Genomic DNA, 24,769 nt, shown 5'->3' with positions numbered 1-24,769 from the left:
GTCGTGTTTATTTATTTGTTTTACTGGTTTCGATTGGAGATGATGGTTTTTTTTGCAGCGTTGAACCCACACCCCCTCAAGAGAAGAAGAATGAAAATCTGGCCACGGATTCCTTACTCCCACTTTTAGGTGGGAGTATCATTTTAACCACCATAAAAATATTTATAAGTAGAACCCGTTTTTTACCCGGACCGGCTAGGTAACCGGTTTCCGGTTTTTAGAACCATGCTTGTATCAATTGTAGGATTGAATGCCCATGCTACATGTTACAATCGGCTTTTTTTTGGTGACTAATAAACTTAGCCATTAAGAGTTGCGCCCTAATTAATATAAGTATTTGATAAATCATTAATCTCAATAAAACTTCTAGTGGTGCAATATTGTCATAAAATTATTCCAAATAATTATCTTAATATTTAGATGAAAAATTTGATTTATTTATATAATTAAAATCATAATAAGTTATTCCTTGTATTTTTTATTTGGTAGCTGTTACTTTCGATGTTTAAAATGAGTGATTTGAAAATACCCCTTAGCAGATTTCTAATGCTACATAAGTTCATTTGATTAATTATCATTAGTGTGCTCTAAGAATTATTGCAATGATAATTATATCTCTTTTGAAAAATTAAGTTACCACTGATTTCTCTTATCTTAACTCATTGATATTCTCTTATTTATATGGTAAAATAGAATAAGTAAAAAAGTCACAAGTAGAATTACATTAAGCCAACCTAAACTACACAATTCTATATTTGCTTGGTATATAGTCGCCAGAATCGTACGATGAAATATATGGACAATTTCATTAATAGAGAATAAAATACATTTCATCAGAATAGGAACATGACCCACAAAACAATTTGGTCGTGTAGTCAGCAAAATGGAGTACTAACTAATACAACACTACATACAAAATATTGGTTGGAAATTTGGAATAGCAGTTGCAATCAATCATGTGTTGCAAATTGTGTTGCAAATTGAAGCTCCAAAATCCAAGATTATCTTAATCTTAGGCTTAGAGGGGCTTTTCCAAATCCATATGTTGAACACTGCTGCTGCAAAATCAAATAATGGACATTTCTATAGCAATAAAATAATGATGTATATATTTAATGTTTTCCACTTTCTGAGGGATCAGCTAGAGAATATGCACTTCCAGGGACATTGATAAAGAGCTTATCTCCTTCCTGTGCCTCATGCTCCTGAATTTTATACAAAAGTTATGTGAATATGAATATATGCTATGACATTTACTTACAAAGCAATCTATGAATAAACTATCAAGTAATAGATAGCAGTAAAGGATATATTAGCCAAGTTTTACTGCAGTCACAATTATTGTGCTAACTTGAGTTATTTATTTGAGAATTTCTGTTTTATATTAGTTTTTAATAAATTTGTTTGCTATACTATAAGCTTTTAAGTATCGTGTAATTTTAGGAAATGAAAATACCTCCATATTTGGGTCATATTAATAACCTTTTACTAGTAATTATAGCTTTTTCACCTGAATGCAGATCCTGCATCTAGCACAGCCATACTTACACAAATGCAGTCTGGCAAACTGACTCAAATGCATCAACAGAAAATGGAATTATGCTTGCAATATACCTTAGCATTAGAGACAGTAGTGCCCGTCAGACCATTTTTAAGGTTATTCATTACAAATTTTAGGTGTTTCCTGGCATTTGCTCTTGCTTTGCGTCGCTCATCACACTGTTCTTTGGTAACATCATAATGGCAGGCCACACACAGAGTCCTCATATTTTCTAGTTTGCATTCACCTATAAAAATAAAAACAAGGAAAAGCTAAATCTAATGTTTTCCTGTGAAGAGACATAACATAAACCAACATATCAGTGTGAAAATCTTATAGAACACAGTAATAGATAAGAAACAAAATGAAAAATTAGCAAAAATAAATAATGGAAACTTGGCTGAACAGGTGTATTAGTTTAAAACTGATTAAATAAATGTTGACACACATCATTCTATGTTGCCTTTCAGTAGGCCAATTCAAACTTCGTTGAACAAGTTTATTATTTTAACTGCAGTCTAAAGTATATGCCAAAATAAGTGTTTAAGAATTATGAATGAACACAATACCCTGAAACAAAATGTAGAAAATATTTTCATTTGCAGAACAAACACATCACTCAACGTAGACATATAATTTTTCCTAGGCAGGTAGGATTTTAGCTCTCAAGTAAATCATACCTCCGCCTTGATACACTGGAATTATATGATCAGCATGCCATGCATTGCCTTCAGTTGGATCATTGACAAGCTTCTCAAGCCTGTAGAAAGTCAATAACTGATTCAGAAAAACGTTGGTGTCAACCTAATTAAGCAAGTTTATTAACATTGTTCTGTATGAGAAGTCTTCTAACAAGCCTACAATCTTTCACATCTTAAGAGAATTGTTATTAGGTATTTCACTTTCATAGACTCACATCTTCTTCCGCTTTGCGACTTTTGGTGCTACTTTCTCAATGTACTCTCGTCGCCTTTCCAATGATAAAGGTTTTATGTGCTCAACAAGCTTATGGCAGTCCAATAGGCAATTTGTGCACACACCATGTTCAATTTGGAAAAGTTCCTGAACAAATAATCTCCAGCAAATTAACAGTAGCCCAGAGACAGGAAAAATAAAAAATAAAAAATACCTACTACGGCTTCAAATAGAGAAACATCAGGACAACAAAACAAGATAGCTGTAATCTGAATATGATTAATACTACCTGACGTAAGAATCTGTTGCTTGTTCTCATGCGATACTCTTCATAGCAGGCAAGGTTACAAAACAGGTCTTCGAAAAATTCAGGTGCCTTGGCATTCTTACCCCTGAGAGTGGAGTATTATTAAAGAATAAAGACAAGAACATTTAGTGAATAAAGAGCAACACATGAGTATATGATTGGTCAAGGACATACATGCACTGCTTTTGACAAAGCTTACACAGTGGTTCATCAGTCACACTCCAGCCTTGAGTATATTCTTTTTCCTTCTTACCAAGGCCACTTCGTAGATAAACCTTCTTCCACACAGCGTCTTCGGGTAAAGGATGGCAGACCTCCACCAAAGGTGTCATACGTCGTTTGCTTCCACCATTTAATAACCCCTGTCAGTTGTACACTTCTGCTAAGTTATATATTCATACACAAAAGCCCAGAATAAAAGAAAAAACAAAGATCAACAGTTTATTCAAAACATTATCATATTCATCAAAACAGAGTTCAGGAATACAGTATGGGAACCTTGTTATTGTGGTTATTGCTTTCACTCAAATAGCATAATTCAACTGCCAAAGGAAGCTGTAATGGTTTCCCAAGTAACTTCTTGCGTTCAATTGGCCTCAAACTCCTCCACTCATGTGCAAACTCCATGAGAGAATGCCTATAAACAGGATTCTCCTTGACAGATTTAACTTCTATCTTCTTTTTCTCATCATCAGAAACAGGACATAGCAACTCAAGTTCCTCTGGTCGGAAATTTTCATAAAGTGGCTGCGGTCTTACATCTGTACCCAAAACGCAAGAATACAAGTGGATCCTACCAGTGTATGGGCTCACCTGAAGGGCAAAGGAAGATTCCCATATTCATAACAATGATAAAAATTGACACAGGCACCAATTAAAACTTTTAACTTGTCCTCTTCTGTTCTTTTTATTTTTTTCCCTCTATATATATATATATATATATATATATATATATATATGTATCAGTTTAGGACTTTAGGTATCTATCGCAGGATCCATTGAAACTAATGTAAGTAGACACACCTATAACATCAGATAATACTTCATAAAAGGTGAAAATCTGACTGTTGCATGTATTTTTTTTCAATAATAAAAATAATAGTAATAATCAAGTTACAGCATTGTCAGAAATCACTCAAGACATGCTTACTGCATGAGCCTTGTTTTGATTATTTAGGGTAATAACCAATGTGTCAACGAACCAACTCATTCTTATATCAATCAACAACTATGACAATAAATGTTACCTCAAAACGCAGAGAACCAACATGACTAGACCCATGTCCATCTGTTTCTAGTTGATGGTCAGGCTGCATGTCATCTGCTTCTACTGTTGGAATTGATTTCTTGTCCTGCACCTGAAAAATAAGACATGAGATCGTTAGCCATTCACAAACACACGGAACCACACATGAATAAAAATGTTGCCATTCCCTCCCTGTTAAATAAACTGTAATGTCAATTCACCTCTATCATTTCATTTTTCTCTTAAAAACTCTTCCCAAACAATCTATCCTCAGTATAAAACACGTCTAGACTACAATTTGCATCCATAACTGAAGCCTTGTCAAAATCAATGCAGGAAACAATACTATCCTATTCTACCACGAGAATATAATAGTAAAAAATAGAAATAGGAAATAAACTGTTAAGCCTTAATCCACTAGGTGGAGTTTGTTACATGTATCAATTGTACTTTACCATAAAATAATAGGGAAAAGAAGACAACTAAATACCATGCTAAAGTAACACACACGATTTAAAACCCATACTACAAGACTCACAAGTCTTACCGTGATATTAGCAGTAGAAATTGAGTTATTGTCAAAAGAAGCCTGCTCATCAGATTTATCATCTTGTTTTACTTCAGATTCACTTAAATTTACTGGGGAAGGTTTCTTATCCAACAGTGTTTCAACTAATGCCTTTTCACGTGCAGATTGCTCGTCAGAACTATCAGTTTTGAAATATGTCTCTAAGTAAGAAATATCATCAACCTGCCACCCCGCATCCCCAAAAGGAAAATGAGGTTGGTGAAAGAGAATACAAAAGTAAATAGACAAATAATAAACTTCTAACAGCCACCAATGCTAAAAGAGCAAAATCAGATAGTGACTTCAACTAAAAGCATTTTAACCAAAATTACAATACCACTATCTCCTTCATTGCATCATATTTTCCATCTGTTGTTTTTGAAACACGGTGCAAACTTTTATTCAAGTTTTTCCAACGCAACTCATCCGAGGTATCCTGCAGATGGATCACATGAAAAAATGCTACTTGAGAGGTACATACCACAACAAGCTTTTTTTTTTTCCCCTCAAATCTTCAAAATAAGAGCCAAGCATCACCTTTGCACAGAATATGTATACATTAACTGCATTTTTTTGCCCCCGTCGATGAGCTCTATCCTCGGCCTACAAAAAGGTTCATCTTATTTACGTTTTAAGATCTTATACCCTTTATGTATAAAGAATACCAGCACATCATATGCTTCATATGATGGAATCATTAAAATCAATAAGAATAGTCTAATAAACTAAAATAAAATTATGTGATTGCCACAATTAAGGTAACTATCACAAATGAAATACGGTAGGTGAGAACTATTAACACATCAGATTGATGACAAAAAATTGTGCACCAAGTGAAACTACGGACGATATTATAAAAAAAACAATGACATTAAGTCCCATTATAGGTATGTTAGTTCAGCATCCACACAGTGCTATTTTCAGTTAATCAGTTCATTGGTTCACCCCTGCTCCAATTTTGCAATAATGTTATCATCAACAGCTGTACATAGATGCACCAAACTTAACATTCTTTGTCTTTAAGGTCATCTTTTAATGTGGTCACAGCATTGTTAACAATGAAGCATCCAGCACAAAATAAAAAGCCATTCAATATATATAGTATTTATATAATAAAGACGGTACCATTATGTAAATTATACAGAACCTGAAGCATTACAGTTGGGCACTGAGGTAGCTCCAAGAACACCACATCTTGTGCTGTTGAGAAATCAAGTCCAAAACCTGCTGCCAAAATACCTATTATCGCAATTTTAACCTGGCATGCAAATATAACTCAAATCAAAGTAGGCCTAAGTAACAAAATAAAATAAAATAAGTCCACAATTGTCTGAACGACACAGACAAAAAATAAGGCCACACATATGTGCATACAAACACTAAGGCAAATAGTTAACAAAAATGGTCAATATGGTTCTTTTGTTCTTGTAACATGTGGAGGGCCATCAGACTCAATCTTAACAAGGCACATAAATTTTTAATACCTTCGATCCAAAATAAGAAACAATTTTTAAAATTTGATCCAAAGTGTCCATTTAAAAAATTAAACAACATTAGTTAATTTTTTCCACTAGTAATACTAATTATGACTCTCCAAGCCTGCCCACAATTTGGCCAAGGCCAATAGACCAACACTGAAAATTAAGAAGGGGAAAAGATGTCAGCTGATCGTTATCACAATTCAGGTGCCACAAATAAAAATTTTTATTTAAGCAAAAGGGGAAAAAATTATGTGTATTTATTATTCAGTATGTATCAAATTTTAAAATTTCAAAGAAACATTATAAATGAGGGAAAAAGAGAGCTGGATATCATCACAACAAATTCGGGGTTAAAAACTGTAAAGACAGCTAATACCTCTGATGATGATCGAAATGCTACTACTGCTGATTGCCTATCTCTTGGAAGAGTACTTCCATCAATTCGCACAAAACCTACACCTTTCTCACATATAAACTCCTAAAATGGTTCAGAAAACAAACTTCATGTCAGAAATTAAATCTACACATTCATGGTGTGGGACTTGGACATTAAGGTAATCAATGCACCAAGGGCCTAAGAAAATGAGGTTGGGAATAGCTGATTTCAAACAATCTAGGAAGAGGAAAACAACTCAACCATTTTACATGCTGCCAAATGAATTTAATAAACAGTGGCTTCCAATGAGGATAAATGCACCTGTACTCCATCAAGAACTTTGTGGTGATGAGCAAAAATTATCATCTTTTTAGAATTCTCCGATCCTGCTATGAGTGGATGGAGGGAAAGCCATTCACGAAACCCAGAAAGCTTTGCAATCCCAAGTTCTTGGACAGAAAGGTCCCCTAGCAACAGAGAGGTGAAAAAGATTAATACCATATATTCTTGCAGTTTTAATAAGATATGATTACATGCATAAGAATAGCAAGACAGACAGAGAGTGGCATTAGAAGAAAATTTAAGAATTTGATGGCTGAAACATCTCATAACAAACAGTCAAACAGAAAGATGAAAAAGAGCATAGTAAATAACAATTTGAATTTTTGGGTATGTAGCAGCAAAATAACAGAGACATTGCTACTGCGGTACAAAGTTAATATTATGGGTCGGTTTTAGCAAGGAGTAAGGGAGAATAGAGATTTGAATATCAGCTATATATATGATATGATCCAATATGATATGTCTAGTGATACAAAAAACAGAGCACTGATCCCAATTTATAATGGTACTAAACTCATAATCATAATTTTAAATACAAAATGTGAAATTAAAGAAAAATATGAAAGTCAACCCTAAGATATCAGTTAAGATACTTTATCATATTCCTAAATACAATATTGTACATTATTAGGTAACTTCTGGTATTCTAAAATTCCTAAATCTCACAGATAAAAGGTAGGTTGGTAATGTAATCTTATCAAAGAGGCCAACATTGTATTAGTTATATGACACTTGAGGGTTCCTATTTGGCTTTTTTGTGATCTTTATACTATTTGTCACTTTGGTACCATAAAAAAACCATGAAGTCTAAATGACCTACGCTTAAGGCTACATTTCAGTTATAAAATGATAAACAACCACATGAATGATTCCTTGTTCTACAGTAATTGGTCTACAACACTATACAGAATTTTTTTATGCAATCTCATCCAAATCAACAATGAATAAAACAATGATGAACTGAGAGTTATTATGTGATTAAACATTAGTTGACATACAAATCCATCGTTTCACACAGTAGAGGCAAAGGTTCCTAAACAATACCATCAACTTCATCTGAGTTTCCTAGAGGCATGTCTTCACTTGCACGTTCAGGGTCATCAATTGTCAATGCCCCAACTGCAGTTTTTGCAGCAACAATATCTGATTTCTTCAACAACAGTCTTATAATTTGCCGCCGCTTTGGAGGTAACTGTAGCATCACATGTTCCTTCAAACGCCTTATCTACACAATACATGAAAAGGAAAATAAGATAGTATTCTATACAATATAGGACCAATATCATAAAGTGGTGTTAAATCCAATGGGGGAGACATGACAAAGTAAACATTGGTTTTAAGTGCATAAAGTGTAAAAGCCAACCATATGTATAATATAATCAAAATCACTACACCCAAACTATCCTTAAACAAATGCCACAACATTGACTGCAAAATAAGTAGTTGGTATGGAATCCATATGTTGAGAATGTGAACCAAAGACACAATTATTCAAAAATATCAAGCCTTGTCTCATAAAAACTGCATCAAGCCTTCTCTCATTGGATAGGCTATCCAAATAAATTGAGGGCAATTACAGTCATCAAAGAATCAGATTTGGATAAAAAAGGGAGGAGTATACTTGCTCTAATTACATAAATATGCCAGGCTGACGTTTACAAACCAGAAACCAAGCAAAAGAATACCTCTACAAAAGTAATTAAGGGGAATAGTCCAAAGGAAAAGAAAAATAAACACAAAGTCATCATGAGAAAATTTGAGGATTGAGATCACACCATAACAGTTTGCTTAAGTAACACGTTCAACTCCACCAACCGAATGCCCTTTGAATAATCCTGCAGCAGAATCCCAACAAATAAATACCCAAAACAGGTTGATCCATCGAAATAGATTTTATCGCTTTTTTCCTCATCACAAATAATTAACTAAAAAATAAAATGATGAAAACCTTGTTATCGAAAATGGGTCCACGACTGAAATTCCCATCAAAAAGATAAAAAAAAGTTAATTGAAAGCTCTTGTAAGCACCTTTGATCTTTTAAAAATATTTAAAAAAAAAAATAATGATCTAGAAGAGACAAAACATTAAAAATTTACAACATTTCCACTAGCAAACCACAGTCAAACCTTATTGTTTATTCATTATATTTATATTATTAAAATTAACCAAATATATACATGCATAAATTAGACATAAACACACACACACACACAAACACAAAGTAGATAATAAGAGCTCTTCTAGAAGGAATACCGCAAACACTTTTCCTTGGATGCCCATGAAAAATTTCATGTCACAATAGGTTTTTGCAAACTCACGTTTATTTGTCCCCAACAAACCAGGCCTGTAAAATATATGCATTGTTTAGAAAATTAGTCAACAGAACTACAAGAAAGATATTTTAAAAGTTACAAATGTTCAATGTGAATATACTTACCATAACATATTTATCTGATGAAAAATGTCAAATGGTCTATTAGCACCTAGGAAGATATGCACATAAGGTACAAGATCACATTAAGTAAAATAACTAAAAAGAAAAAGTGGAACCAAATTGAAAGGAAGAATAGAAAGTCAAAAAATATGAAGCCCCAACCAAATAGAAAAAAAAAATATATTTGTTTTCATCAGCATCAAAGCTTATGCAGCAGTGGGTTGCTGTGAACTATGCTACAACCTTGACAATGAGGGCGTTCCTGATAGCAGAACTATATGCTTGACTTTCGTTGCCACATCAAGAACAGCTTGTGTCTGTTAGAACAAAAGAAAAATCAGATAATATAAATGCCACTTCTTTAGGTTTCAGCTGAAGAACACAAAAAGAGATAACAATGCAGGTAATCATAAAGACAAAATCATGATTTCCTGGAAGTTTTTATCTTGAACAACTAATGTAAAATTGTATAATAATCATTTGCTAGAAGCTTCTTTCTGGTACCACAACAGCAGAAGAGATGCCAATTGCCAAGTTAAAGGAAAAGCTAATGATATATGCACACAAAGGCAAAGGGAAACAAATGCTTTATATGAATGAACACAAGATGCCAGTCAAACATGCACAAAAATAAGCCCCCTCCCACCCCCCCCCCCTTTTTTTTATCTCTCTAAATGTAGCATACAAGATAAGTAACAATTGCAGTTAATAACAAAGGAATTTATATCTATCATAAACTAACATTGATTTTATGAATTCCAAATTTTACAAACAAGAAAAAGCGATGGAAATACAGCAAACCTCTCCTGACTCTTTGGCTTTCTTCGTGCATCGCACATGATGAGATTCATCAACAATCAGGAGAGCCCACTCACGTTCAATCATGTTCTTCTTTAGACGATTGAGCATGGTATAAGAAATAACCACAACTCTAGGGCATCTTGTTAAATGAACAGGGTTATCTTGATGACCAAAAACTGGTTTAGAAGAAACAATCACAATCTAAATTACAAAGTAGAATGAATGAAAAAGATCACAATAAAAATATTAAAATAAAAAAATAAAAAGTTTTATTCAAATTGTTAAAATCAAACTTGGCCTAAGAAATTGCTTTAGACAAATAACAATATTTCAAAAACTTAATCCTTCTTCAATAAATCCATGCCTGTACAGTTCGAATTTTTCTTGACCGCACCATAACACAACATTCCTTCAAAACCTTAATTCATTAAGCCTAATTTCCTATATACACCAAAGAAAATCCTAAGAAAAAAGCACCAATATATATATATGATCATCAACTCATGGCCTCATGCTCATCTTGTTGGGTATAACTGTGCTCAACTTTTTACTAAACACCATTGCAACAAAACTTCCATCCAACTTTCATTGTAGAGTTCTCAAACCAGATTTAAAATGTGCCTCATTCACCTTCCCACTTTTTGGTGTATTGATATTGCCATTCTCAAAACCAATATCTGTTCATATTTCAAGATTGTAGTCTCCTAGTGACAAATCAAATTTTAATATGATGCATCATTAGAAGACGATTAGATTTGTGCACCTAACAAAGCAATTCAACAGTTACACTTTCATTAGTAGAATCTCTGGATATGTACTGTATGGTATTTGTTATGGGGAAAAACCCTCATTCATCTCAAGAACCAGACCAGACTCCTACCTTGAACTTAATAGGCAGCATAATACATAGCATCATGCACAACTTAAATTATACAGCATTACCAACATGAATATCAGCAGGCAAACAGCAAGGAAGCCAACGTTCCAATTCTTCTGCCCATGAAAAACGCAAAACAGCAGGGCAAACCACAAGTATAGGACCTTCATGCATGAAACATCCCGCAATAGCAATCGCCTAAAATGTGCATTCGAAAAAAATAACTACATAGATCACTACTCCTTGTTAGATATTTCATGGTAAATAAATAAATACAGTGCAACCAATTTCAAATTAAAAAAAAAATGGCACCGAACACTAAGTCCTAGTCTCTAAAAGGGCTGGCTAGTGCATGAAGCTCCCCCCTCATTGGGTCTGAAAAGGACAGACATATGCAACCTTACCCTAGCAATTAGCAAGCATAGAAGCCATCTCTAGTATTTGAACCCATGAACACCACTTGACAAATCTCTAGTCCCTAGAACTTATCAGTCCTTTTGGGTCTTTATCTCTAGTATGTAAAACCTATCACCAGAAGTTCAACTCCATCGATTCGAGCAACTATCGCTTAAGGTATTTTCCACCAGTAAAGTTTGAACTCAAGACTACTGAAAAAGTGATGAGTTTGCCTACCACTCAATGAACCGAGTGTTTTTAAAATGCCAAATTTTATTCCTGCAGTTGCTCCAATTGCAGTGAACAAATTCGCACCAACCAATCACAAAAGCCTATAAATATCAATGAAATCTTCAAATAAACAGCCAAAACATTACAATTTAGAAGCCACATTACTCCCCAGCAATCACCAGACTCCTTAAGAAGTGGCAATACATATACACATTCTATACTTCCTAGTTGAGCTAGTTTGTGCAACGAAATTAGGTCCACTCAATTAATTCTAACATCCTCGCAACAAAAACAAACAGTTTAATCACTTAACCTAAAAGACACAGGGAAAGCAAAATAGATGCGATTTTTGTTTTTATTTTTTTGAATAGAGTACCTGGAGGGTCTTTCCGAGTCCCATATCATCGGCAATGAGGCACCTTCCACCCCTTCTGAGTCCAAACCTAATCCCATCCAACTGAAACGGCATCAGAGCATCCACCAAACTCCTCGGAAGCTTCGCGATGAGGTCTTCGACCTGCTCGTCGGTGAGATGCTCGGGCCTGGTCGGGGTCCAGGTGCCGCCACCACCAGACGCCAGCATCATGGTCTCAACGGCTTTGAGCGTGTTCCAGGGAATGTCCTCCACGTCAGCAATCTGGTGAGATGCTGCCTTGAGGCAGTTGAGGACGCGGAGGTAGTCGGAAAGGTGGTAGACAGAGGCATCGGCAACGGCGGTGGAGATCTGAGTGAAGTGAGAGGGGAGGAGGTCGGAGAGGAGGCCGTTGAGGGCGGAGAAGGTGTCGTCGTCGGAGGGGATAGGCACAACGGAGAAGGAATCTGGAGAGCATATTTCGAGCCTGGCAACGAACTTTGGAATAAGGGCGGGTTTGGATGTTGAAGAAGAGTAGCGAGAATGAGAGAGCTTCTGGCATTTGAAAAGTAGTTGTTGTTGTTGTTGTTGTTGGGATTCAAGAAATGCTTTGCGTTTGGCGAGAGCGGCTTGGCGATTTGCTTCGATTTGTTGTCTCTGTTCTTCTGTTAGACCCATTCTTCTTCTTCCTCACTCACTCACTCCCTCAGGTTTTAACTTCTCAGCGCCAAAAACTCCCCTTCTACGTTTTCAATTTCATGGGCCCTTTTGGGCCTTTTTGGACGAGTTTTTCATGGGCCCTTTTGGGCCAATACACTTCCATTCTTAATTCAGAAATTAAAGCTGTAGAACGTGACATTATACCCTTCCAGCTTCATCCGCAATGCATAAAGTAGCTCTGACAAACCTATATATACAAAATTAAAAGATCCTTTGCTTCCTTTAGAGGCTGCGTGCAGAGGCATCAAATTTCACCTTGCTTCTCACCATTTCCTGTTCAGCTTTATCAATATACTCTCATCGTGACTTCATCATCTTCAATTCATTCAGATTTCAGATCCAAACCTAATGTGCAAGTTTTTGTAGACAAGGTACGTAGTTTCATTCAAAAGTGCAGTGTTTAGTTTCAAACTGCATGTAAACTGTTTGTGATAATGCCACTGAGATTATTGTTATTTATTATCTTACTTAATTTGAGACTAACAATATCAAAATCATCGTTGTTATTTTTGTTTTATTATCATCATTATAGAATGTTCAGAAGGGGAAATTTGAAGAGTGAATTTAGAAATGATGACAAGCATGTGACAGCAGTTGCAGCTGCTGCATTTTCCATTCATTCAATAGAACAAGCTGCTGCTGCCAACCTGATTTCAAGGCCTCAATCCATGAGAAGGAAAAACCATAGCACCCTATCTGAACGACCGACTTATGGTAATTAATTAACTACTAGTTAATGTTTAATTTCCAGATTGCATGCTTATATAGTTATATATGTTCATCAAGTTAAGTCCATTTCATAACTGTTATGACCAAGGAATATACTTTGCTTTTTTATTATTATTATTAGAACTATTGCTAGAAGAATAATGATTTGCCAATATTAATTCATTTTAATTATTAAATGAAAGATCAGAGAGGTTTCATTTCTTATTAGACTTATCCTAAAATCTTCACAAATTTTAATGAAAATAAATTGTTGTTATATGTATAGGAGGGGATACTTCAGTAAAAAGGTCATCATTTGGAGAAGATGGAAGGAGAAAAGAAGGAAGTGTTCCTTTAAGAGGTTCAAGTGATGATATATCTTCTAAAAGGACTGTGCCCCAAACACAAGGGCACCAAAAACAAATAGGGATTCCTATACAACATAACAACAAAGCAAATGCAGAAGCTTGGGAAAAGGCCAAGTTAAAAAAGATTCAAAAGCGGTACTCTGTTTTTTTTTTTTTTAAATAATGGTTTGGTGGTTTGATGATGTATATAGGGAAAGAATGTGGATTAATATCTGTTCATTGTTGTTCTTGTATGTAGCTATGAGAAGATAAAGTCCCAAATCCTTTCTTGGGAAAGAGAGAAAAAGATTCATGCCAAAATGCATATGGAAAAGAAGAAGGTTTGTCTCAATTATGATGAGTTTATCATATTATTATTCTAGCTAGTTATATTTTTCGGTATCATGTAATACTTGTCATGAAAATATCATCATATAATTAATTGGTTATGGTGGTACAGAATGAATTGGAGAAAAGAAGAATAGTGACAACACAACATTATAATAATAAGATAGCAAGCATAGATAAGGTAGCACAAGGTGCTTTAACACAATTGGAAGATAAAAGAAGGAAAGAGTTATCTAGAGCCACAGAAAAAGCTAATAAAATCAGAAAAACAGGAAAGGTTCCTCCTGCTATTAATTGTTTCTGCTTCTCACATTTATAGCTTCATCATGTATTGTTGGAGGATTAGACCCCAATTATAAGAACATGGCTTAAAAAGTATATACAATGATAACACATAACAAAGATTGATATAGTATATAGAAATTAAAATTGATGACTTTGCTGCTCAAATTGTTCAAATTTCATATTTGATGTATGTAATGTGTGTAATGGTAATGTATTTGTGGAAAAATATATCATTCTAAAAATATTTTCTAAACATTATATTGATCTACCTAACCTACGTAGATTGAGTTGGTTATTTATCCAATTAAAATGTATGCTTCAGCCATTCAGTTACTATGTTTTCAAGGTAGTTAATAAGAATATCAACTTTTTATTGAATTTCATTACAAAAATAAATCTTATGACAAATAAATCTTTGACATTTTGATTCGTGGACATTTAAATTTTCGAGAATTTGAAAATACATTTAAATTTCTAACCTTTTTAAAACTTGGACATATCGATCCTTCATGTTCACTTGGGTCTGTTAGACTCAACAAAAAAAATTAAATGTGCTCTCGTTGTACTGACTTGATTGATACGGATGCATATGTGGAAGAGTTTTTAAAATAGGACAAATTAGACCCAGGGATGGATGTGTCCAAATTTTAAAGAGGTTATAGATTTAAATGTATTTTTAAATCCTCGGAAACTTAAATGCCGCGGACCAAAAAATCAGAGATCGATTTGTCATTTTCTCTTATTATTATTGACAAGATATCACTCAAATCCGCAACCTCTAAATGAGTATGAAGAGACTATGTCATTTGAGTTATAGTTCAATGGCAAAATCCATTACTTAATATAAGTTATAACTCAATTTTAATTGTGTATTTATTTTTAGCTTATCATCAACAATTTTATTAATAATTATTGTTGACTTAATGACCAAAAATCATACCTTTGTTATTTTTTTATGTTCTTATTTTTAATATTTTATATTTATAAAATTATTATACTTCTTAAACACTTATTACTGATTTGATCATTGAAGTGCCTTATAGAAGTACACTTCTACTTATTTTCAATTCAACTTCGACCACAATCATTAAAGAGTTTCTGACAAAAAACAATCTCCAATAGAATTATAGTTCGGAGTTACCATTTCTTTTTGACTATGTACTCTATGAGAATAGTTTAAGACGACAAACCACATCGTTAACAAGCTATACTTCTGAAAAATATTACTAACGCTAGAACAATATGTATGTATGGATGTGTGGCCAGAAATGAAGAAGCGTATCTATAGCTTAGTTGATAGGCGACCAAAATTATAGGTGATCCCCACTACGGATGATGAAATTTGGTGTATATATGCATAGCTCAGGACCATGTAGTGCCCCAACTTATGTGTTCCAAAGGTAACATACTGTCCTTTTTGCATATTCAATTTCCAGAACAACACATTACTGGTTAATTAATTACTTACTTTTATTTCTTATTTATATATTTTATTTTCTAATAATAAGGTCTCTATCTCTATGATAGTGCTTGCCTGCTTAATCACCAACACAAGAAATCACCAAATGAGACTTATGTATGCTATAAATCTTTCTAGCTCTCTAGGTATTACATGATCAAGTTTTCATATAAGTGGACACGATTATTATTGGTCTTTCTTATTCTATGGATGCCACGTGTTAGCATTCAATAGGTATACGATTATGATGTACGTTTTCTATAATCTATATACATAAATTTTATAGTGATTTATATACATAAATTCTTGATATTATAAAATGATTATTATTGTGAATGTTATATAATAAATTAAAGTATTATCATACATAATGAAATATAAAACATTATCAATTAATAAAGTATGAATTTTTATAATATATTTTTATTAATTAATAAGTGGGTTAGTTAAATAATATATTATTATTTAATTTAAAATCTTTATTTATAAATAGATCTTAGAAAAAAGGTTTTAATACATTAAAAATAACACATAAAAAAAACACACATAATTATTCATCTCAAATAGTTTTTTAGTTTCTTTGAGAAGAATATTGTGTATGCAATATTAGTATGAATGTATTATGTTATATTGAGTGATACATATTGAGAATTAATAATAGAGTTCTCTTATTCTTATAATTTTCTAGTTCTATTTTTATCTATTCATCTTAATTTCACAACACATTATTAGTAAGAAGACTCCTAAGATAAAAAATTTTAATTATGTCAAATTTTTTTTATTTTGAATTTATACCACTATATTTTTGAAAAAATTATTTATCATGAATTATAGATGCTGAATTTTATCTTGATTCAATTAATTTCGATAATGTTATTAAGACAAACAATTATATAACATTAAAGAATCACGCTACGACAATATTTTTTTTATTGTCATTTTGATAAAAGATTGAAAAATAAATATCTTACTATAAAAAAATCCAGTAGAACTATGGAACATTATTATATATAATGAAATATGAAATATTATCATTTAGAGAGGTATGAGTTTTTCATAATGTGTTTCCACTCATTAGTAAATGAGTTAAGTAAATAACACCCTATTATTATTAATTTAAAACCTTCATCTATATCATAAAAAAAATAACACGCAAAGAATAATATATTAAAAAAAACGCACATAACTATCTATCTCAAATAGTTTTTTAACAGCTTTAAAAAAATATTATATATACAATATTAGTATAAATATATTATGTTATATTAAATAACACATATTAAAAATTAATAACAAACTATTCTATTCTCTTTATAATTTTTTAACTCAATTTCTATTTAGCTATCTTAAATTCACAACTCTTGTAACTACTTTTGTAACTATTGTTTATATAATAACTATCTAACGTATATAATCATCTATATTGGCCTTAGCTAATTCTTCATTCAAGATGTCTTAAAATATTCTTATAATTTTTTCCTAATTGAGGTGAGACCATGATAATGATAATACTTTTATGGGTAAAGTATTAAATTGATTCTTTATGTTTGGACATAATCTTATTTTAATTTTTAAGGTTTAAAATATCTTATTTAAATTCAAAACGGTTTTATTTAGTTTTATTGTAATCTTATTCTAAAGTCAAAATTAAATCATTAATGAAATGTTTTACATGACAGTAATACAAGAGCAAAGTTGCTTGATAATCTAGAGAATAAATACAAGCTTCAAAAATATAAAATCAACAATGAATGCATCAATACATTTATTTAATATTCTCTTTAGTTTTATAGAAATAATTTATTTAAATTGTAAAGAAAATGATAAATAAATATATTGATACATCTATTGTTAATTTTGTGTCTTTAGAACTTGTATTTGTTCTTTAGATTATTGACTTTATTCTTGTACTACTGTCACGTAAGATATTTTCAGTGAATTATTTAACTTTGATATCAGGATAAATTATATTGAATCTAAATAAAACTTTTTTGAATTCAAATAAGACGCTTTAAACTTTAAAGATCAAAACAATATTACGTCCAAACGTATTTATATTCATCACAATCCAATATTTTAAATATTTTGTTCTTGTGGCCCCTAGCAATGTGCAATCTCAATCAAGGAGGTGTCTTAGCTTCATATATCTGATCTCTTAATTATCTAATTGAATGAATTTTGAGCCTCAAATTATTATATATTATGTATATTATGCATGTACATACGTACACACACATACACCTGGTTTTCCTCACCCTAATAGCTGGAAGAGAGCACAATTGTGGGGTGTATGTGCACTTACATTGGACCATATATATGTATGTATTTATGTACGTATAAATCGTTGGTGTGTGTAGTATTAAAAGTCCCCTTATGTCTGCAAGACTAGACATATATACAAGGAATGAGTCAAATGCAAACAATACTTGGTGTGTGTAGTGTAATAATATGTTAGTTTGCCGTCATATTAATATATATCATTATTGTTTACACATTTTAATAGTAAACTTGTGTGGATATTTATTTGTGAATAGGGGTCACTATATCCGATTCTCTTTGAAAGAACTTCTAGGCACCACAAGTTTCTTAGAGAAATCTATTTCAACTCTCAACAAATGGATACACCAAATGTGGGACCCGATGAACTGAATAATATAATATTATTGAATGATTTAAGGAATGAAATAAACAAGCTAGAGAAGAAAATATGTATCAAATATATAATTATTAATGTTATTTTTTTATTAATTTAAATTTTTAAAATAAATAATTTTATAATATAATATCAAATTTTTACGTCCGAAAAATATAGAATTTAATTTTTAATAAATTTTAAAAATAAAAAATAATATAAAATAAATAAATAAATAAATAAAATATTTAAATAAAAAATCAAATAAATTAAAAAAATATTTAAAAAAATATTAAAAATATAATCATTAATATTATTTTCTCTTATTAATTTAAATTTTTAAAATGAATGTTGTATGAGCATGTGAAAACCACAACACACAAGTCACTCATTTTTATTTGCATTATAATTATTATATGGTCATGATTTGAGTATGACCAGCTTGAAATATTACTTCCCCAACAAACAACAACTTAACATAGAGAAAGAGAAAGAAAAAGAGAAAGAGAATCATGAGTATTATGAGTAGTAGTAGTCATCAGTATTTGGTTCCAAACTGGAACATGAAACAACAACAACAACAAAGACAAGAACAAGAAACACTCCAATTAGAAGAGGGTATTACTATTACCAAATCTTCTCAAGCTCCTCCCACCACTCATCTTGTTCCCATGTATGTATATACTATTCTCTCTACACTTTTCATTAATTATCATAACCCCAATTTCTTCATATTGATTACTTACTAATATATATATTTACTCCTTTTAATTTGATGATGATTATTATTATTAAGGAATCAAAGATTAGAATATAATAGAATACCCATGTTATCTTGTTCAACTGTTCATTTTCTTTTCTTGCATCTACATATCTTTGTTATGAAAATATCTTATTGGAAGCATTTTACATGTATTATGATGTCAGATATTTCAGTATTTTTAAATAATAATTTCAATTACAAAATTAATTTAATTATTGATCTCAGTTATAATATATGTATAATTATAAAGTTATTTTTAATCTTATTATTATATTATAGCCAAATAATAATGGAGAAATAGTAATATCTGTCATCTCAGAAAAATTAGTTTTTATTTTTTTATAAATACCTTGTATTTTTCATAAAAAAATGTAATATAATGTTATATATCACTAAATATCTATGTTTTTTTTTTTACTTTTTTTAATTATATTTATATCTATTAAAATCATTCTAGATGTTAAAAATTACTCTTATTTGATTTACTAAATATAACCGCGATTGTCTTTTTTAATCTAAAAAAAAAAACTCAATTTAATAAACTATTTTGAGGAAAATTAAAACTTTGCTAATAAATCAAGTCTCATATGTATTGTGCTTGATTTTTCAGGGCTAATAATTATGATGAGATTGCAGAGCTGACATGGGAAAATGGGCAGATATCAATGCATGGGCTCAGTGGGCTTGATCCAACTTCACAAAAAAAGCCCATATGGGTTAATAGGGCCCATGATACATTAGAGTCCATTGTTCAACAAGCCACATGCAACAATAAAAAGTCAAAGTTGACCATAAAAGACAACCATGCTTATGTTGATGTTCCTACCACAACAAGCTCCATTGTTGCATCCTCAGGGGAACATCATCAAATGGTGCCAACACTTTCAAGGAAAAGATCACATTCTTCTTATTCCGATCAACAACAACATCGGAGAGATGTTAATTATGTTAGCATCAATAATACTAAGAAGATGTTATTAGAAGATCATAATACTAATAATAGAAAATGTGGTGTTGCTACTGCTAGTGTCACATTTTGTAAGGACAACAATGACATCACAACCATGATGACGTGTCCTTCTCTTGACTCTGGTCCAAGAAGCTTCAAAAATGATAAGATTCTTGAGGAGGATTCTGCTTGTCAAAGTGGATCGGTAACCCTTAATTACTCTCTTCCTTTTTTATTATTATTATTTATTTCTATTAAGAGTTTGTTTGGGTGAGTTTCTAAAAAAAAAAATTTTTTCGAGTTATCTTTTTTTAAAAGATCTTATGAAAAAGTAAAAATAATTTTATGTTTGGATATCTCATGCAAAAAGATCTTTTTATTTATCAATTATGTTTGGATATAACAATATAAAAATACCTTTTTGTTTATTTATTACATGAAAAACATCTTTTTTTAAAAAAAAAAATCTTTTAAAAAAAATATATAAATTACAGCTTTTCAAAAAAGATGTTTTTCTGATTTTTCTAGTGCTTCTATTTTCACTATTCGAAATTTGCCAAACACGCTAAAAAATAAAAAAAATATCTTTTTTTATTAAAAAAAATCTTTTTTTATCAAAATAATAGTGCCCAAACAAGCACTAAGTATTTCATCAACTTGGTTCTAACTTGATATGCATGATAATATATGATTGTAGCCTAATGTATTATTAGGGATTAAATGTAACAAAAATGTCACATGTATACAAAAAATCAGTCATTATTTATTTATTTGTGTATAAATATATATATTTTTAATGTATATTTTATATTTTAACGTATATTTTATACAAGTGATTGATTTGAATTTAAACAGGAGGTTCGGAATAATGAAAATGATAGAGATGGTGGGAAAGGTGAAACAGGGCAGAGCAAATCATCATCAGTTGTAAGGAGAAATAGAACTGCTGCCGTCCATAATCAATCAGAGCGGGTTAATAAATAAATAAATAATACTAATAATATATAATTCAAGTTTTCTTTATTACTTAATTACTTATATTTTGCTAATAATCTTCTAGCTTATTACTAGAAATCAAACTTTGAATCCTTTGATTTTTTGTTGGTCTATATATAGAGAAGAAGAGATAGAATTAATCAGAAGATGAAAGCATTGCAGCGGTTAGTGCCTAATGCAAATAAGGTGAGAAGTGAGAATAATCAACAAATAGTTAAACGGAATTAAATGGGCTGGACCGTTTAAACCGTTTTATTTACGAGCCATAATTTTTCAGTTAAAATTGTTTATAGTCAGTTCGTGGGTTAAACGGGTTAGTCCGTGGGTTAAACGGGCTAGTCCGTTTATTCTTTTATTTTATTTTTTAAAAAATATTTTGACAATTATGTCAAAAATCTTTAAAAAATAATTTTTTTAGTTGATGGGTCGGATCGAGAAAAATATAGACTAAAAGTGCAACTTTTTTTTAAAAAAATGTAAAAAAAAAAAAATTAAACGGACCACCTGTTTAATTCGCGGACTAGTCAACTCCGTTATTTTTTCGGGTTAATCGGGCTCAGCCCGTTTAGCCCAAAATTTAAATTGACTTAATTTTGGAAGCAAAGCCCGCCCATTCAAATGGATAAACGGGCTAGCCCAATAAATTTGACCCATTTTGACGGTCCTAAGAGATATGAATGTAAAGAACAATAAGATATCATATCATTCAAAATATTAAGACAATAGAATATCTAGTAATTTATATGCTACGAGTTACTAAGAACAACCTAAATGTCTTTATTTATATAATGAAATTGAAATTGCAGACAGACAAAGCTTCAATGTTGGATGAGGTGATTAAGTACTTGAAACAACTTCAAGCACAAATAGAAATGATGATGAGTGTGAGCATGCCACAGATGATAATGCAACAACAACTTCAAATGTCTATGCTAGCAAGATCAATGGCAAACAATGCTCCAAATCCAATTAGGCCATTGTTTCCACAACTCATCCAACCAACAACAACAATTGGAGCTGCTAACACTGCCTCTGCTCCAATGTTTCTTGCACCTTCCTTGATGATGCCTTCAAGCACCAATGCTTCATTTCCTCTGCCTTCTGCTTCATATGGGACTCCTACTTTTGCACAAGTATGTCATTATTGATTTTTTTTTATTTTTAAAAAGAATTAATTTGAATTAGTTAATCTTGGTGTGTCATTGAATGATGTATTATAAGATTAAAATTTTTTGAAAATCAATATAACAATTAACCTATGTTTTCTTTCCATTTCTCATGATTTAAAAAAAAAATAATAGATTGATTTATAAATAATTAAAAAGCCTTAAAAAGTAATATTTATTAAATAGTTACAATGATTTAGTTTAGCAAATGTTGTTTTTATTCTTTAAAATTGTGTTCAATAAGTATTTTAGTGGAATAAAAAATAATGTATTAGATAGGAGACAAAACAAGCTATATAAATTGTCTCTATTATATATATCGGTGAAAACTCAGGTTCAGTCGACTTCACGTGAAGTTGATAATTGAGAGCCGTTAGATTATTTGACTGATTTGACTAAATTTTCATCTAACGACTCTCAACTATCAATTTCACGTGAAGTCGACTGCACTTGAGTTTCTACCGTATATAACCTTTTCGGATTTTGTGATTCTATAATTTGTACCCACCTTTAAAAAAAAAAAAAGTTTTTTATTTTATGTGTTAGACACTTTTTGTTTTCCTTCTTGTGATTAAGGACTAATTAAAAAGAATATATAAATGTGATACTGCAGCCACTTAATATGGATATGTTGAACAACATGGCAGCATTTTACAGCCAACAGATGAATCATCATCAGAACAATCAAATCAAACCATGAGCAAAGCAACTCAGAAGAGAATTGTAAAAACATGTTAATAATGTGAAAGAGATTAAGAAGTGGACATAAATAAATGACCAATGTATGTTTATTTTAATTTAATAACTTTCCTATATATCTTTATTCTCCAAATTAAAAATTCTCATTATTTAAAATAAGTTTTCTCCCTTCTTCTCCATATTCCTCCATCCAATCATTTCATGAAATTAATGCACAAATACTTGTCACATGATGCCTATAGCTTTATCATTTGGTACTGTCAAGTCACATTTTGATGATATATATTCTTTTTTCCCCTCATGAAGTTTTGCATGAAATATTCTTAAATTTAAATATGAGTCGTCACATAAAAAAAATTTATAAAAGTAATTTATCGCATAATAAATTTAATGAAAATTTACTTAAAAGGTAATTAATTATAAAATTAAATTCTAATATAATAAATTTATGATTGTATGCATTATGACTTATGAGGGAATTTGACTATATAGTGATCGATCAAATAGAATGAAGGGTCCATCGAAATAATGCACCACAATTTGGAATGGTCGTATTCCAAATGGACCACAATATATTACGCCAGAGATTTCTTGTGTCTTTCAATGGTGACCCAGCCTTTGACAATCTAAATCTATAGTAGTGCTTCTTTTTTTATATCTTTAAATGGAGAAAACAAATCCAGGGACAAAACATAAACAACAAACACTAAAATGAGTTACTTATGAATTTATATATAAATATACGTGTTGTTCAATTTAATTTTAATGTTTAGTTATATTTTATTATATATTTTATATTAGTAGTTGATTTTGATAATTAATTTTAATATATATATAATATAATTATATAATTAAATATACATATTATAAATAAAAATACTATTTACATATTAAAATCTGTTGAGAAAACTCAACAAAGGTTTAAAACAAGAATCTGTCTAACAGCGAAAGTACCAAAAATAATTTTTCTATAACCTGTGCAATTAAATAAACAATATTAAAGATACTTCAGGCAGCAAATATAATGACAGAAATTAAATAATCAGACACCAGAATTTTAACATGGGAAAACCTCCAAAAGAGGGACAAAAAATCCACGAGATCTAGTCCAGTAAAACCTTCCACTGTCAAAATAATAGGTACACAATCAGTCTTTCTAATAGAACTAGGATACTCAACAATCACAAAATATATTATCAAAACTGATGGAATCAACATAAACCCTTCACAAAGTGGGTATCTCAAATCAGATAAAAGAGAAGACAATACAATTAGCAAGTTATATCCTAATATTCATCTCTACACCAAGAATAACACACTAAAATTTCTTAAGAAATGAAACAAATTTACCGGTTCAATCGGATCAAAAATGGCTTGCCCTTTTTCCCCAAATTTTCTTCTTCTCCCTCATCTATGGCGCTCCTTCATTTTTCTTTCTTTCTTTCAAAACGAAAGAAGCTTAACTCTCTTTCTCTTTCGGCTTTTAGCCACTTTTTCTTTCATTTATTTATTTATTTATTTATTTATTTTGTTTTAAAAGTTATGTGGACCCCACTTGAGATTGAGGATCCACCAATAAATCTCCCCCTCACCAATTCAAGTGGGGATAGGTTGCTCTACCAAGTCCGTTTTTTCTTTACAGGAATCAAACTTTACTGCAGGTAAACTCTTAGTCATCATATTTAAACCATTATCATCAGTATGGATCTTCTCAAGTGCATATGACTTTATCTCAAGCGTTTGACGTATCCAATGATACGTCACTTCTATGTGCTTCGATCTAGAATGAAATGTCGGATTCTTGCTGAGATAGATAGCACTCTAACTGTC

General features: G+C 31.2%; 3 protein-coding genes across 6 annotated transcripts; 2 read left to right on the top strand and 1 right to left on the bottom strand.

Annotated features, from left to right (window-relative positions):
• Positions 1-782: 782 nt before the first annotated feature.
• LOC112782947 (uncharacterized) lies at positions 783-12,579 on the bottom strand. Its single transcript, XM_025825630.3, has 22 exons — positions 11,892-12,579; positions 10,954-11,086; positions 10,012-10,187; positions 9,454-9,527; positions 9,214-9,249; positions 9,030-9,120; positions 8,551-8,610; positions 7,820-8,000; positions 6,755-6,900; positions 6,434-6,535; positions 5,724-5,834; positions 5,114-5,179; positions 4,914-5,012; positions 4,556-4,759; positions 4,010-4,120; positions 3,261-3,575; positions 2,937-3,124; positions 2,745-2,847; positions 2,457-2,602; positions 2,221-2,300; positions 1,615-1,787; positions 783-1,205 (listed from the first exon to the last, which is right to left on the bottom strand). Exons 1-22 carry the CDS (start codon positions 12,543-12,545, stop codon positions 1,113-1,115), a joined length of 3,342 nt encoding a protein of 1,113 aa, XP_025681415.1. The 5' UTR covers positions 12,546-12,579; the 3' UTR covers positions 783-1,112.
• Positions 11,949-15,796, top strand: LOC112782949 (uncharacterized). Of its 2 annotated transcripts, none has more exons than XM_025825634.3 (5): positions 11,949-12,958; positions 13,120-13,301; positions 13,582-13,798; positions 13,902-13,983; positions 15,542-15,796. In XM_025825634.3, exons 2-5 carry the CDS (start codon positions 13,121-13,123, stop codon positions 15,545-15,547), a joined length of 486 nt encoding a protein of 161 aa, XP_025681419.1. In that variant the 5' UTR covers positions 11,949-12,958; position 13,120; the 3' UTR covers positions 15,548-15,796. The 2 variants fall into 2 exon arrangements, with proteins under 2 accessions (XP_025681419.1, XP_025681418.1); XM_025825633.3 differs by lacking the exon at positions 15,542-15,796 and adding an exon at positions 14,103-14,535.
• On the top strand, positions 15,545-23,095 carry LOC112782948 (transcription factor PIF7). 3 transcript variants are annotated; one of them, XM_072230088.1, is made up of 7 exons: positions 15,545-15,675; positions 18,269-19,039; positions 19,740-20,283; positions 20,934-21,050; positions 21,195-21,260; positions 21,881-22,207; positions 22,854-23,095. In XM_072230088.1, the coding sequence occupies exons 2-7, from the start codon at positions 18,879-18,881 to the stop codon at positions 22,938-22,940; spliced, it is 1,302 nt and encodes a 433-aa protein (XP_072086189.1). In that variant the 5' UTR covers positions 15,545-15,675; positions 18,269-18,878; the 3' UTR covers positions 22,941-23,095. The 3 variants fall into 3 exon arrangements, with proteins under 3 accessions (XP_072086189.1, XP_025681417.1, XP_025681416.1); XM_025825632.3 differs by lacking the exon at positions 15,545-15,675 and having other exon boundaries at positions 15,945-19,039; positions 20,934-21,005; XM_025825631.3 differs by lacking the exon at positions 15,545-15,675 and having other exon boundaries at positions 15,945-19,039.
• Positions 23,096-24,769: the final 1,674 nt, after the last annotated feature.

The sequence above is a fragment of the Arachis hypogaea genome, chromosome 20 (genome assembly GCF_003086295.3).
Source record: "Arachis hypogaea cultivar Tifrunner chromosome 20, arahy.Tifrunner.gnm2.J5K5, whole genome shotgun sequence".
NCBI classification, from domain to species: domain Eukaryota; kingdom Viridiplantae; phylum Streptophyta; class Magnoliopsida; order Fabales; family Fabaceae; genus Arachis; species Arachis hypogaea.
The sequence above is the reverse complement of the archived record's forward strand: the minus strand, read 5'-3'. Positions and strand labels throughout refer to the sequence as shown.

What these genes read in the sequence shown, in the direction of transcription:
- LOC112782949 (XM_025825633.3), top strand. Translation starts at nt 13,121, where the DNA reads ATGTTCAGAAGGGGAAATTTGAAGAGTGAATTTAGAAATGATGACAAG. An exon ending in TTAAAAAAGATTCAAAAGCG is followed by an intron (nt 13,799 to 13,901) that starts GTACTCTGTTTT and finishes TCTTGTATGTAG; the next exon opens with CTATGAGAAGATAAAGTCCC. An exon ending in TGCATATGGAAAAGAAGAAG is followed by an intron (nt 13,984 to 14,102) that starts GTTTGTCTCAAT and finishes ATGGTGGTACAG; the next exon opens with AATGAATTGGAGAAAAGAAG.
- LOC112782947 (XM_025825630.3), bottom strand. Translation starts at nt 12,545, where the DNA reads ATGGGTCTAACAGAAGAACAGAGACAACAAATCGAAGCAAATCGCCAA. An exon ending in GCCTGCTGATATTCATGTTG is followed by an intron (nt 10,188 to 10,953) that starts GTAATGCTGTAT and finishes CTTCTAAACCAG; the next exon opens with TTTTTGGTCATCAAGATAAC. An exon ending in ATGCAATGAAGGAGATAGTG is followed by an intron (nt 4,760 to 4,913) that starts GTATTGTAATTT and finishes GCGGGGTGGCAG; the next exon opens with GTTGATGATATTTCTTACTT.
- LOC112782948 (XM_072230088.1), top strand. Translation starts at nt 18,879, where the DNA reads ATGAGTATTATGAGTAGTAGTAGTCATCAGTATTTGGTTCCAAACTGG. An exon ending in CTGCTTGTCAAAGTGGATCG is followed by an intron (nt 20,284 to 20,933) that starts GTAACCCTTAAT and finishes GAATTTAAACAG; the next exon opens with GAGGTTCGGAATAATGAAAA. An exon ending in TAGTGCCTAATGCAAATAAG is followed by an intron (nt 21,261 to 21,880) that starts GTGAGAAGTGAG and finishes TTGAAATTGCAG; the next exon opens with ACAGACAAAGCTTCAATGTT.